The sequence below is a fragment of the Crocodylus siamensis genome, chromosome 3 (genome assembly GCF_052110815.1).
Source record: "Crocodylus siamensis isolate JL-2025a chromosome 3, ASM5211081v1, whole genome shotgun sequence".
In the NCBI taxonomy this organism is placed as follows: Eukaryota; Metazoa; Chordata; order Crocodylia; family Crocodylidae; genus Crocodylus; species Crocodylus siamensis.
In genome coordinates, this window is record NC_143397.1 from 98,628,085 (window position 1) to 98,642,826 (window position 14,742).

Consider the following 14,742-nt stretch of genomic DNA (forward strand, 5'->3'; position numbering starts at 1 on the left):
CTTCTTGGGGGGCTGCTCTACTGTTGTGTCTTATGTTAATGGCAGAGAGTAGATTACGTCTGGGAACTTTACCATGAAAAAAAGGAAACTTGATCTTATCTTTTATCCTTTTCTTGGATTTAATATTTTTACTGTCTGGGGGACTGAGGAGATTGGACCTGGTTGGTTGATTGTAAATTCCTAGTTTAGACAAAAACTGTACTCACCCACACTTATCATGATGAAGCAGTGAAAAAATAGTGAAAATCATATTAGCCCGAGACAAATGAGTGAGTAAAATTCTGCTCTTTGATCTAAGCCCTTCAGTTTTCTGGAATAAATTAAACAGATCAGACTGGTCTCTTCTGCCTACACTGTCTCACAGACACACACACACAGACACACACACACAGACACACACTCAAAGCATTACATATGTGTTCCTACTTCATTAATATTTCTTACTTGAAACCTTACAATGCCAAGAATACATACAAGATGCAGATAACTGTACCATCCCAGGTCCTTAACCAACTTCTGTTTTAACATGATGATGTTGTTATTCTCCAGCTGTTTGTCGATTCCCCTGTCAGAATGGTGGAGTTTGCGAACGACCAAATGCATGCTCTTGTCCAGAAGGCTGGATGGGACGTCTGTGTGAAGAACGTATGTACATCATCTAACAATAAGCTATAGATAAGATATGCTCATTTAAAGGATACTGTAACAAATGTGCTGGGAGAATTACGCATTTAGGAGTCTGAAAAGGCAGAGGTTTCACTGTTTAACAAACTAGACCTGGGCTGCAATAGAAACAAAAATGACCTTGCTCAGTGGTGCAGGGTTAGTGTTGCAGAGAGAAAAGTACCTGGAGCTGAGCGGTTCAGACTCTGTGTCAAATACACACCTGTTTAATACTTGCCAGTGAAACTTCTATGGGGACAGTCTTCTATTAGTTAAAATTGGCTTGTTCCAGGATTGCTTAAATGTGTTCCTAATTAAGTTAAACTAAAAGAAATTAACCCAGAACAAACCAACATAAAAGTGACCTCAACTGCCTTTGTACCGATCACATCTCACGTTAAGCCACTGGAATTCTCCGTGCAGATAATGCCTAATACAGAATGACGCTGGGCACCACAACTGCATCATACCTCCTTGGATGTCATGGTGGCTCAGCACCAGTCAGTTTCAACCCGTATATCATGATATTTTATTTCCACTGGAAGAAGTGTTGGACCTATTGCTTGAGTTGTCTTGCAGTGGATGTAGTAGTATCATATGCAGTGTAAGCGAAGGCCATTCTGATTCGGTTGTGGTTAAACCCAGCTTGTATGGACTCTCCACAGGTGTAAATGGCAACACAGATGCAAGGCAGTGGAGAGTTGGGCCCATATTTCTTTCTGCAATAGGCAATCCAAATCTGATGCTACTTGAAAGAAAGCCAGCAGTTAAGCATGCCTTCTCTTAAAAGGACATCCCCACCTATGGGCAAAACAACCAGGGTTTTCTCAGTCTGCCTTCTCAGAAGTGTTCATTGTTTTTCCTCAGCCTTATCCTCCAGTATGGTACATTCCTTCATACCAGAAAGATCAGCAAATGTCTTTTTTATTTACTCCGAGATAGATGCTCTGCCTGGTCATGAGGAAACAGATAACAAATCTGCAACCTTCAGTCTTGTCCATTTCTCAGAAAGAGGAATTTGACTCAAAACTTAGAGTCCAGAAAGACTCTTTACAGTTCCTAAGAATCAAATTATAGGTCATCATGACACCAGGCCTCGTCAAAACACAAATCTTCTCTAAAAAGTCATGCACGTTAGCAGCCCTACCAGAGAAGTTATAGACTGAATGCTACAGAGATTCTCCTCAAATCTTTACCCAGCCCTGAGTTGGGCAAAACTATTTTATAAGTACTTTTCCTGGACACCTAGTGAATAAGAGCCACAGAATTATTTCAGAGCTTTCCCCATAATACCAATTTGTTCAGGCCAACAGAGAGTGCACTGTGCTTTATAGACAAAACAGGCAGATCACAGCCCCATTGAGCTTCCAGTCTAATTCTGACATGATCCAGCATGGGGCTGACAGTAAATGTGAGGAGTGCTGGGTATCGCATGGAAAGAACAAGAGTTACAGTAGTAAAAGACTGAAGGGCGGCTGCTGGTTGTGTTTACATCTGTTTTCCTTTTATAATGATGTGGCTGGCCAAGGCTGGTATATACTAGTGCTCAGGTAATAAAACAGTGAATGCCAACCAAATCCCTCTGGCATCTGCCCCATCTCCATCAGCCTGTGACTTGGGTGGTGGGGCGCTCTGTGCACGTAGGAGCTGGGGCTGAGTGTTCTTCATCACATACAGAGGCTCTTGTAATTACGGACTAGAACTGAGGCAGAGGAGACCTTGGGTTTGGATCTTGGGGCTGCCTTCAGCAAGCTACTCTGCTTTTCAATTCCTTATCTGTCAAATGGTAATAACAGCACTTACCTACCTCACAGGATAAATCAGTTAAAGCTGATATTGCTATAGCACATACAAATATAGAGAGAGAGCTAGATCGGTAGGAAGGCAAATATCTCCTTCAATAGTTAGTACTAGAGAAGGGTCTGAAGCAGTCCAAACAACTTTGAACTCCATGGCTTTGAAATCAGGATCTGAGTTTTGCTGCTCAAGACCCTCTCTGGTAATTGCATTACCACAGTACCTCACAGTAAGTGGAGACCTGTTGAAAAGAATGGCAAAAGCTTTTAAGTTTAACAAAGGAGACTTCAGCTACAGTATTATTAGCATTGTCCTTGACATGTGCACTGTGTTTAAACATGGTCCATTAAACCCTCTTGCTTCTGCAGCTGCTCCGTCTGTGCTGCACTGAATTACTTGCTAGTTCAGTGTGATACAGCTTCAGCACACAGGCTTTTTTGCAGTAACAGCAGGAGTGAGAAGAAACACTGCAAAATAGTATTTGCCTTTCTCTGGTCTTACAAACTCCAGATGTCTGTATATCTATGTGGTTTTTCTTTCACAATCACTGTGATTCTCCTTTTCCCCATGACAGCCCTGCGAACCAGATACATATGCCAACATGCCTGTATGCTCTAGAGCAGCAGTTCCCAACGCAGTGCCCACAGGTGCCATGGCAGTCTTGCTGGGACCAGTGGTGCCAGGCGGTCTGTTACAGTATCATTAATGCACACACAAAATGGGGGTGGCTGGTTGTCAAACTGCATCATGGTTTGTTGCTGTAATTACAAAACAACAACAAAGATGTTAAATAGGTTATAGCTAAAATTTATAACCCTGCATTGCTTCAGCTATCATTGACCCTCCTGTTATCAGCAAGAAAACAATTTAAAACAGCTGCTTCAGGAAACTCCTGTTGGACCAAACTGGATTTCTTTAAGCAGGGTGACCATATTTCCGAAGACTCCAAAAAGGACACTCAATATCTTCCTCCCTTAACATCCCCAGCATGCTCACTGTCAGCTGAGTTCACTGGAGAGTGGAAAGAGAGGGGTGTTGTGAGTGTCCTATTAACATGCATGCAGTTACAAGAGCAGATGACTTTCAGCAACTTCCCTTGAAGACATAAAGGATAGATAGATATAAAAGATGTGATGCATTTATCTATGTGTTTCTAGTCACTGTGGTACATAGCTGCAGCCATGGCTTTCCTGATCATGGGGTTTTCCATGGAGGATTCTCTATCTCTTGCTTGATTCTGTCTACCTGTACTTGTATTTTTCCTTCCCCTTTTTTGCCTGTGCCGTCTCTCTCTGATCTTCCCCCTGCATCCTATTATAGTTGCTGGGGTTGCCATATACATCACATAAATGGAACCTGCATCAGGGAGAGGTAAGGAAGGCTTGCATAGACCTGATATGTTCTAGACTCAGATCATTTACTCCCCAAAGTTAGGTCAAAGACAGAGTATCTATAGGGAGTTTAACTATAGGGAGTCCTGGTTAAGAGAACATTTGTAATAGTCCGCACAAAACACTTTTTTGGGCTGAGTTTCTGATTAAGCACAGGCTTTGGTCTTTTCCAGACTTATTACTTGCTTCCACAGTGCTAATGTGTTTTCTTATTTGTCCCATATTCCCCGTCCCCTATTTTTTCTTAGCAATATGCATCCTGCCCTGTCTGAATGGAGGTCGCTGCATGGCCCCTTATCAGTGCGATTGCTCAACTGGATGGACCGGATCACGCTGTCACACAGGTAACACTCCTTATACCTACCTATATTGCATGTTCCATTGTTTATTTTCATCAGCATCTAATAAAGGCCCTGCAGGTGCATCACAGAGGGCTCTATGGAAACCACTGTATTCTACAGAAAAAAAACCCCACTTTGTAATAATATTGCTGGAGGGTTTGATCAGCCTGCTGCAAGCTGTTTTCAGAACAGCCTTATTGCTCTTGATGTGTCTTACAATCTTCAAAGCAGCCTTCTCCCCTGAAAGTATTATTAGCATAATCTAGGGAGCTGTAGGCAGCAGAGAGGATTTTCAGAGAGAGCACCCTTCCAGTAGAGGGGCAGAGAGAATGCATCTCATCCACATCCCAACATGAAGAGCTACCAAGCACTCACAAGTCACCCTGAATTCAAAGGCAGTTGGAAGTGCTCCACACCTCACAGCAATGAGGCACGGCATCTTTATCTTTGGGGATGTCCCAGCTCTAAAATAAAGATGGAAGAGGAGTACATATGAGCACACCTCTCAAAGCTGTAGTTTAGCTGTCACAATAAATGACTGATATGGAAATACAGCAACAAGGGCTTTAGCATGCATTCGCAAGCAGAGTACAAACCCTGTAGGAACTCCATGCTGCTCCATTGTCACCACTATCATTACCCAGGCTAGCAAGATTAAGTTTGCACAGGCATGCTAGCTCCTGCTGCAGTTACTCTTTCCTTTTACAATGCTTTGAGACATTTGTGTAAATGTGGGCCATTGTATTTTTGGTTTTATTTTTATTTTGCCCATTTTTCAGAACAGTGTGTACATATTGCATATTGTTCCACAAATTCATTGTTTAAGCATACTTTTAAGACCTTTCTCTCGGTTCCCCTGGACCACTGCCAACAAGATAAGCTTTACCCACTCACCAGAGACTGGCAGTTAGGCAGAATAGATGGTTTGGGAGCAGCCCCAAACTACACCTGAACTTTGGAAAGGAGCCATAGAAGTTCACATCCAACTACTTCTTCCCATTCCTGCCAACTGCTACCCTTTCTATTTCTTGCACCTCAACTTTATAACCTGTTATGAGTACCATATGCTCTCAGTGTATTAGTATACACAAGCCCCCATGGCTCACCAAAAGCATCCGGGAATGTCTCCTAGCTAAAAGGGAGGCGTACACCCAATGGAAAGGAGGGGCCATCACCAGGGAGGACTATACTGGAGTTGCTCAGGGCTGCAGGGGGGCGGTCAGGAAGGCCAAGGTGGAGATAGAACTAGGACTAGCTTCCCAGATTAAGGACAATAACAGGTCCTTCTTTAAATTCATAGGGGGTAAAAAGAAGGTTCCGGGTAATGTGGGGCCCCTGCAGGACACGTTAGGACATTTGGTCGTCACACCAGATGACAAAGCCAACATATTTAATGACTTCTTTGCCTCCATTTTCCTAAGCAGGGACCAAAACAGTCACCCCCCTGCTGGGCCCCCTCAGGCCCAGGGGATGTGCACCTAGGCCAAGGGTTAGTAAGGAACTAGTTAGGGAACTTCTGGAGGGACTGGATGTATTCAGGTCAGCCGGTCCAGATGATCTCCACCCTAGAGTACTAAAGGAATTGGCTGAGGTCATTGCGGGACCCCGGCACAGCTTTACGAGCACTCGTGGTGCTCTGGTGTGGTGCCAGAGGACTGGAAGAGGGCCAATGTGGTTCCCATCTTCAAAAAGGGGAGGAAGGAGGACCCAGGGAACTATAGGCCAGTTAGTCTTTCCTCAATCCTGGGCAAGCTTTTTGAGAAAATTATTCTGGCATATATTCACAAGGAGCCAGCAGGGGAGATCATGCTTAGGGGCAACCAACACGGGTTCATTAGCGGCAGGTCCTGTCAGACCAACCTGGTGGCCTTCTACGACCAGGTCACCAAATCATTAGATGCAGGGGTAGCAGTGGACATAGTCTTCCTGGACTTCCGGAAGGCTTTCGACACTGTCTCTCACCCCGTTCTCATTAAGAAACTGGGGGACTGTGGTGTCGACACCCACACAGTCAATTGGGTCGCCAACTGCCTGGAGGGCCGCACCCAGAGAGTGGTGGTGGATGGATCATTTTCAACCTGGAGGGATGTGGGCAGTGGGGTCTCCCAGGGCTTGGTCCTCGGGCCCGCACTGTTCAACATCTTCATCGGGGACTTGGGCAAGGGGGTAAAAAGCACCCTGTTCAAATTTGCTGATGACACTAAGATGTGGGAGGATGTGAGCATGCTAGAAGGGAGGAATAGGCTGCAATCGGACCTAGACAGGTTACAAGGGTGGGCGGATAAGAATAGGATAGGATTCAACACTGACAAGTGCAAAGTGATGCACCTGGGGAGGAACAACCGGCACCATACCTACAGGCTGGGGAACTCCCTTCTTGTCAGTACAGAGGCGGAAAAGGATCTTGGAGTCATCATTGATGCCAAGATGAACACGGGCCAGCCGTGTAGGGATGCAGTCAGGAAGGCCAGCCGCACCTTGTCATGCATCCACAGATGCATCTCGAGCAGGTCCAAGGAGGTGATCGTCCCCCTCTATGCGGCACTGGTCAGGCCGCAGCTAGAGTACTGCATCCAGTTCTGGGCACCGCACTTCAAGAGGGATGTGGACAACGTGGAGAGGGTCCAGAGGAGGGCCATTCACATGATCAGGGGGCAGCAGGGAAGGCCTTATGAGGAGAGGCTATGGGACCTGAACCTGTTCAGCCTCCACAACAGAAGGCTGAAGGGGGGTCTAGTGGCCTGTTATAAACTAGTCAGGGGAGACCAGCAGGCATTGGGGGAGTCCCTGTTCCCCCGAGCACTGCCAGGAGTGACCAGGAATAACGGTCACAAGCTGGCAGAGGGTAGATTTAGGCTAGATATCAGGAGGCGCTACTTCACTGTCAGGGTGGTGAGGGTCTGGAACCAGCTTCCAAGAGAAGTGGTGCAGGCTCCTACCCTGGGGGTGTTTAAGAGGAGGTTAGATGAACACCTTGCTGGGGTCGTTTGACCCCAGTAATCTTTCCTGCCATGGTAGGGTTCGGACTCGATGATCTGCTCAGGTCCCTTCCAACCCTAGAAACCATGAAACTATGGCCAGGTATCTGATTTGCTATGTGGTAATTTTCCTTTTTGAGACTGCATCACCTGATTAGGAGACATCAATTTTTTAGCTGCCCTATGCCATCAAATTGATGAAGCTTATTAGAGTTTATAGGGTTTTGTCTCCCAGACTGTCCTTATCATATTTCACTCAGTGCTGACAGGAAGATTTGGGCCTCTGTCTCTTTTTGTCTTTGGATGCCTCAGGTCTATTTGGCTGACACAGGAGAGCAAGTAGAGCTGTTTTGTGCTGTCCCTTTGTTTCTTTGCCAACAAAACTAGGGGTTTTTTTGCTGTTTGAAATACCCAGTGTCACTGAGGACCAACTTTTTGGCAGGTGTACCACAAATTAGCTCTGCACTATCCCAATCGTTACGCTGTTCTGATCCCCTTCCCTTGCCAAGTCTGCTGCTCTATCTGAAACTGTACTGTCTGTCCCCACCCTGGTCTGCCACATGCTACACACAGAGGTTGCACATGCCACTTCTGGCACGTATGCTGCAGGCTGGTCATCCCTACCCTAGGTAATCCAGTTTTGCTGCTCAGCTTTTCAGGGAGTTCTTTTCATTCAGTTTCCTTTCAATCTGTATGTTCAGTGGCTGCTTTATCCAGTATCACTTCTTGTCATCTGGGAGCTACTAAATATTCTCTTGTGCCTTAGCTTTCTCTTTTTCATCTGTTTTTCCAGTCTTCCACTGATACCAGGTCTCTGCATTTCTAAACTCAGTACAGATACTGTTTGCTTGCCATTCCTCACAAACAGACAAAGGGGATTTCTTTCAGAAGATGAGGCCTTGTATTGATTTCCTGGATGTTGTACTTTTAAGTCCTCCTACTGCTTCTGTTTGCATTCCACTTCACTTCCCGCAGCAAGGAGCAGTAACACATGATTTCCAAACCAACCTGAAATATTGCATTTAATGATTCATGCTGCTTGTACCTCGTTAGGTAGCAAAATAGTAAAACAGCTTGATTTCCATTTTGCAAAGACCTGCTTCTGAGCTTACTTTGTCTCAGCTCCCATATGTAGAAACATTTTTCAGATCTACCTTTTTTAACATTGTGGTTTTGGGAAGAGGAAATTTAAGAAAATGATACAGGCATAGCTTAAAAACAACTAAGGCTAATTGTAGGTTCATCCAAATACAGCTTCATCTTTCAGCTGAAATCTGTTGTAATCTTGGAGGATCATGAGTCCATTAGTAACAATACACGTATATTTGAATGCAGCTGTTTGCCAGTCTCCATGTTTGAATGGTGGGAAATGTATACGACCAAATCGGTGCCATTGCCCTTCATCCTGGACTGGACATGACTGCTCCAGGTAAGTGCTGCTCAGCTGTCCTCCATGCCAGACTTGGCTCTTAAGTTACAGTTTATCTAAATGGAAAGGAAATAATCACTAAATGGAAAGGGAAGATACATCAGGATCCTCTCTGGAAATTAACACCTTCCCATTTTTGGTGGCAAGTCAGTCAAGACCTGTGAATAGCATGCTCTCCGTCAACCTGAGGTTGTTAGAAAGCACCATCCTGAGTCATGTAGAGGGGTCGGAGACTCAGGGTTCATGGCACGAGAGGTGACATGAAGGCTGTTTCTTGGATTTGCTCCTCTTTGTTTTCTGGGTTGGCTTTAATGCCTATTTTGTTTAGATTGTAAACTTTTCTGGAGCCAGAAACATTGCTTTGTTCTGTATTTAAATAGTGCATATCACAGTGGAATCCAGGTTCATGGTTTGGGCTCTGAGGTGCTATGCATTTGAAATAATAACAGTAACAGTATTTTTACGTGTATCCACAGCACACAGCCTGTGCCGGTTCCAACTTCCCTAGTGTTTGAATCCCGTGACAATGGGGTGCTTTTGTCAGATCTACCATAGTGCTGACTTCCATCAGCCCAGAGGGTGTGGAACCAGATGTTATGCCTATGCCCACTTTCTCAGGAACCAGCACAGCATGCTGCCAGGGCTGGTTTTAGCACTGTTTTTGTTCAGATCACTGCCTCGCTTAGTGTGGTGTAAAGTTTCATATCAGGGAGTTTCATCACAGTTCCCTGTAAGATATCTGTGTTGCACTTCAAAGATAAATAATGAAGCTGTGCATTTGGATTCTGTTGGAGAAAATCCAATATTTTAGCAAGGATATTTTTATTTCTCATGACCATCAAAGAGCCATTTATGGGCCTGCAGCAAGATGTTAGCTGGATTTTAGATGATATTGTCATCATCCATGCAGTAAAATGTCATGAGAAAATGCATCGTGTGTGTTCTCATGTATGATTTCTTGAAATATAAACAAAGCCCATTAAAAAACATAAATAGAAGAAATTTCAATACTGCAGCCCATACAAGCCCCTAATGAACAGATTCGTATTCATTCTGTATGTTGGCAAAATATAGAACAGGGGTAGGCAAACCCTTGCACAGGTGCCACAGTGTAGCACATGAAGTCATTCTGCTTGGCATGCACAGCTTGGGTAAGGGGCTGGAGCTACTCTGCCAAAACAAGAATCAAGCCTCTCATGGCTCCCCCACTGTCTCCACCTGGCACACCAATATCTTACAAAATTAAGGTTGCAGGTGTTTTTGACACTCTGCCCAAAAAAGTTTGCCAAACCCATGATATAGAACTGTACTATTTCAGTAAATAATTAAACCATTTTTAAAAATTTATATCAGTGGCTGTTTTCCCCAGAAATGGTAAGTCTGTTGCCATTACATGAGCATCTCCCCTGCCCTCAACAAATGGCTAAAGACTGTCCTCCCTGGAAATCCTTGTGCAATGATCACTGTTGGTCTTGGAGACGCACTCCAATTCCATCCAGAGTGTTAGCCCCAGAAGTATATTGATCAGGGTTAAAGGCTTTTTATTCCCAACATGGACATACTAGGCCAGATCTTCAGCTAATATAAACATTGGTGCACCTGCAAGAAATAGCTGTTTTAGAATCATGACCACATTTGACTGATTTTGGAAGGTCTTAAATGACTGAATTACTGGCTGTCCTTTCTCTCTTGTGTCAATTCCCTGTTTTCGCCCACCTTTACACTCAGCTTCTTTCTCAGTCCAGAGCTGTAAATTCTAAACCCACAAGATCAGCCTCTTGTGACCCATTTCTACTCAGGCCATGAAACAGAAAAGTCAAAACAAATCCCAAGACACAGTTTTGTCACAATAGTTTCAGCTTGGTTTTGCAGAACCAAAGAAATTAAGGATAAGCTTTGCTTTCACAGACTAACTTGATGGAATTTATCTGAGCCAAATCAGAACTTTAACCCTTTTAAGGTTCACCTGTCACCAAACTGAACTACTGTTCTTATTTATCGAGGGTTACAAACACTTTCAGAGAAGACAGGGTCATGGCCCAGTAAGCTTATATAGCCTTAATGGCCCAGACCTTCTAGAACTTGTGCATGGAACTTCCATCAACACTAGCATGAGCTCTGTGCACAAAGACTTGTTCTTCATTAGATTTGGCCAACAAGTGATAATCACAGACAAAGGCACAAGGAAAGTTTAACAGGATTTATTTTATTTGACTCGTTTCATTAGTCCCAGAATTTGGCCTCTACCCCTGCCATGTGCTCCATGCAGATGCACACGTTCATCACTGGGGGTTTCTACACATGCACTTTAATGTGCAGTAGCCTATTTTCCTATGCATTTAAGCATCACATAATAACTTGTGTATTATGCCAAGGCTCAGTAAAATAGGCTACAGCACATTATGCGCCACTAAAAAGGGATGCACTTTCACTATTGCATATTAGGGCAGCCTAATGCAAATTTATTTAGTACGTTACATACACTGAAGGTACTAAATTTAATGCACATTAGGAAAAGTGCCCTAATGCACGTGTAGATGTGCCTACTGTGTAGCTCATAGCAGGATCAGGACCATTGCTTAAGTTTTAAAAGGCTGTGGTCAGATGTGCAAGCAGGAGCAGAAAGCAATGGAGAGGAGGTTAGTAGTGGCAAGGCAGCTGGGAACAGTGATTCTAAAGGGACGTGCAGGCAGGCCCAGAAACTTTTATCAGGGTTCAGGATTATTAGGATTTTTCTTCAAGCCACTTACCAACAATCTACAATTTGCATCCTGGTGCCAGATGTCAGTCTCCAGTGTGCTTCTGCTATACCACCTAATTCTAATTGCATCTGCTTTCAGAGGTCTTTTTGATGTGCCTCATGCTGTTGGGCTCCCTCTTTATGTTATGCAGCCCTGATTTTATTTTGTTTTTCTGTCACCACAGGAAAAGAAAAGCTGGATTCTATTCCTTTTAACAGCAGAGCAGCTGATTTACATGAAGAAAATGTCTTCACCAGAGCCACTAGACCTTGGAACCCAATGCATTGTAAATCAAATCCAGTGCTTCCTTTCTCTCCCCGTTTTATATTTTATTTTGTGATATATTTTTTGTATGCATTTCCATTCTTTTAAGAAACCATTTTTATTTTTTCATATCCAAAAGTATATAAACTATATGCTGCTACACACACATAAAGCCCCACCCCCAATAAGTACAGCATCTTCTGTCCACTGCAGAAGTGGCCTGTGTACAATTTGGGCATCCCAATTTCTTGAATACAAATTGTTAATCAAAATACACTTTACTTCTAATCAAGAGTAAAGAGGATGTTACAATTCTAGGTACTATTTGCCAAAGCCGTACTGTAATTCATGGATTAGATTGGAAAAAATAGTTACCATGAGCTAACTGAGCTGTGAAGCATAATATAATAATCCCTTTGGGCCTAATTCTGATCTAGCTCACATTGATGTAAACAAGGAGTAATTCCATTAAAATCAGTAGAGTTATGTCAGTGTCAGACTCATGTCATATGCAAGGAGAGGGTCAGGTCCTATAATTCTTACCACCTAGAATTCACTTTCTTTGAAAATGTTTTAACGGGGGAGTATAGTTGTTAATTTTACCATAGGTTCACTGGTGAAAATGTTATAAAGCAAACAGTAGGTGAAAGAACATAGTGTAGCTCAGAATGAAGGAGGCAGGCAAAGTGTCAGTAATCATTCCCCTGGCAACTGATGAGGACCCAACACACTGGGTGCATCTACACGAGACTTTTACTGCAGACTTGCCTAATTAGCTCTGCAGTAAAGTGTGCGTTTACATGTGTGGCCCTATTAGGCTGTAGTAAACTAATAAACATGGCTGTAGGTTAGTACAAGTACAAGTACTATCCTATGACAGTGTTATTTAGTGTGCCACCATGCACATGTAGATGCTGACAGGGCACAAGGGTTGAGCTGGGTTGAAACAGCTCCAGGCCCCCTGCCAGCTGGGGCTGCTCCACCCCAGCCCAATGTGCTGTGGTCCTGGGCACACATGCGAACATGCTACCAAGGAGTAATAAACTCCAGTGCCAATTGGGCCAGAGTTCATTGCTATGTGCTAACTGCATGTGTAGATGCACACAGTGAGACTCACCTATAGCTAAGTTAAAAGCAGGGGACCAGTTGTATGTGTGCACGGGTGAGAATGTTTGCTGTTAGCGTTACTTAGAAAAAGTCTGAAGTATGAAAGGATTTGCTACACAAGAGTTTCATTAGAGACTTAATGCTCTGTCCTTGAAAGGTCACCTCTCCAGGTTCAAAAGACACATGTAATGATATAAAATGATTAGGAGTCAGCATTAGGACTGAAGATGGTGCCAGTAATTTATCTTGTGCAACCTTAGAGCTTATTTATCCTTTTAGCCCTCTGTGGGCACTCTGCACTCTCCTCATCCTTTCTGTTTAAGTTCCTGTCATGAGCATGCCAAGGGGAACAAAATAAAAAATGTTCGGGAGATGATAATCATATATATGCACCTATCCTGAGTACCAGTGAAAAGTAAATATCGAATATTATCTAATTACTGTGGTGCCAACTATAGAGGGAGAAATAATGATTGGAGCCTGTAAAAGTACAAGCTATCAATTAGAAAACATAATAACAGGGCAAGTACAGGAGGACGTTTTTCTAAAATGGAATCAATGTTTCCAATTTTGATTGTAATGCACATCGTAGCTTTACTTAGACCCTTCAGCACCCACGAACAGCAGCCATGTGAGAGATTTCCATTGACATTGTAGCAACTGTATGCAATGAAAAGAAATCAGAAGAATTAAAAAAAATGTCTTCCACAATCAAGCTTAGCTAGGCTGTGAAAACTGCACTGTGACTGCCCCCCCCATGACAGTTGGCTTCATTCACAACATTGATTTAATCATTTATCAGCTTGTGATATTTCAGAACTAACTATACTAAACTGTAGTCCTCAAACAACTATACAGCAACCTGAATCTGTGAGCTGTTCTCACTAGCGAGTGGGAAGCAGCTGTCCATGAGCAACATATGTTACTAGGATTAAACACTACCCTCTATAGGTGTTACATTCCCCGTAGTCTTTGCTATTGCGCACAATACATAAATGAGGGCTTAATATTCCGTAAGACCCGTTTGCAGTAAGCTGCCCAGAAACTTTTCAGGTTCTGGGATGCGTTGGTAGAGAAATCAAAACTATCTTTTATATATATATATATTTATATATATATATATATATATATATATATATATAGTTCTTGTCTCTTAAAACGAAACAGTACCTTTTCTACTGTGCTTATATAGTGTGTGCACTTTCTTTCCTTGTGATGCCCTGACTCTGTCTTGCCCTTGCACTCTCTTTGGAGCAGAACAGTGGTACTTAGGAAGGCACTTTGAGTTGGCAGGAGACTGTTCAAAAAGAGCATTACAGCCACATGACCTGCTTTTGGCTCTAGAATTTCATGCACTTCCAGATTGACATGGGAGAACAAACAAATGAGCTTCAAGGACCGCCCAAACAAGCCATTTGATAAGCAGAGCTGCTGGCAGGGCAGAGTGGCTGAAAGTAGAGGCTGTTCTAGGTAATGCTGTTAATGATATTTTGATAGATACAGTATTGTAGTCAGAAAGGAGCAACCTTTTTTTGCAAATATTGTATTGTCATTTATGTCACTGCTTGTTGTGAATTTCAGACATGTTCTGTGTGATGCACTTTACACTGTAAATAAAGTTGCACCTGTAAGTGGAACTGCATGCGTTTCTTAATGCCTGCTCAAAAGCTTTTTGTGTCTCTAGGTATTCAGGTGGTAGCCATATTAGTCTAGAGGCCAAAGGAATCAGAACTCATGGTAGAAGTGGTATCTTTTATTAAATGAACTAGATTTTTGCAAAAAAAAATAAATCGTTAATTACAGGCCTTTGAGCATAAGCACCCTTCTTCAGGCATAGGAGAAAAGCTTGTAAAAGTTCTCCCAGGTAAATATGAAAGTTCATATTTCATAGGAAAGTTAAAGGTGTAGTAAAATCTCCTGTTTGGCACAGTTCATTTTATGCAGATTAGGCTAGAGAAAAGTTGGAATAATCAATTTACCTTGAAATTATTTGGTGGCAAGCAGAATGTAATCATATTTCCTTCTGGTTAT

At 43.1% G+C, this 14,742-nt stretch overlaps 1 protein-coding gene across 2 annotated transcripts in view; it reads left to right on the forward strand.

The window, feature by feature from the left end:
- Positions 1-14,348, forward strand: part of SVEP1 (sushi, von Willebrand factor type A, EGF and pentraxin domain containing 1) — a 190,731-nt gene extending 176,383 nt beyond the window's left edge. For both annotated transcript variants that reach the window (XM_090038830.1, XM_090038831.1), the window contains 4 exons: positions 550-645; positions 4,100-4,195; positions 8,506-8,599; positions 11,525-14,348. In XM_090038830.1, the coding sequence (XP_089894956.1) occupies positions 550-645; positions 4,100-4,195; positions 8,506-8,599; positions 11,525-11,555 (317 nt within the window). In that variant the 3' untranslated portion in view covers positions 11,556-14,348. The remainder of the gene's footprint in view (positions 1-549; positions 646-4,099; positions 4,196-8,505; positions 8,600-11,524) is intronic.
- The last annotated feature ends 394 nt before the right edge of the window (positions 14,349-14,742 follow it).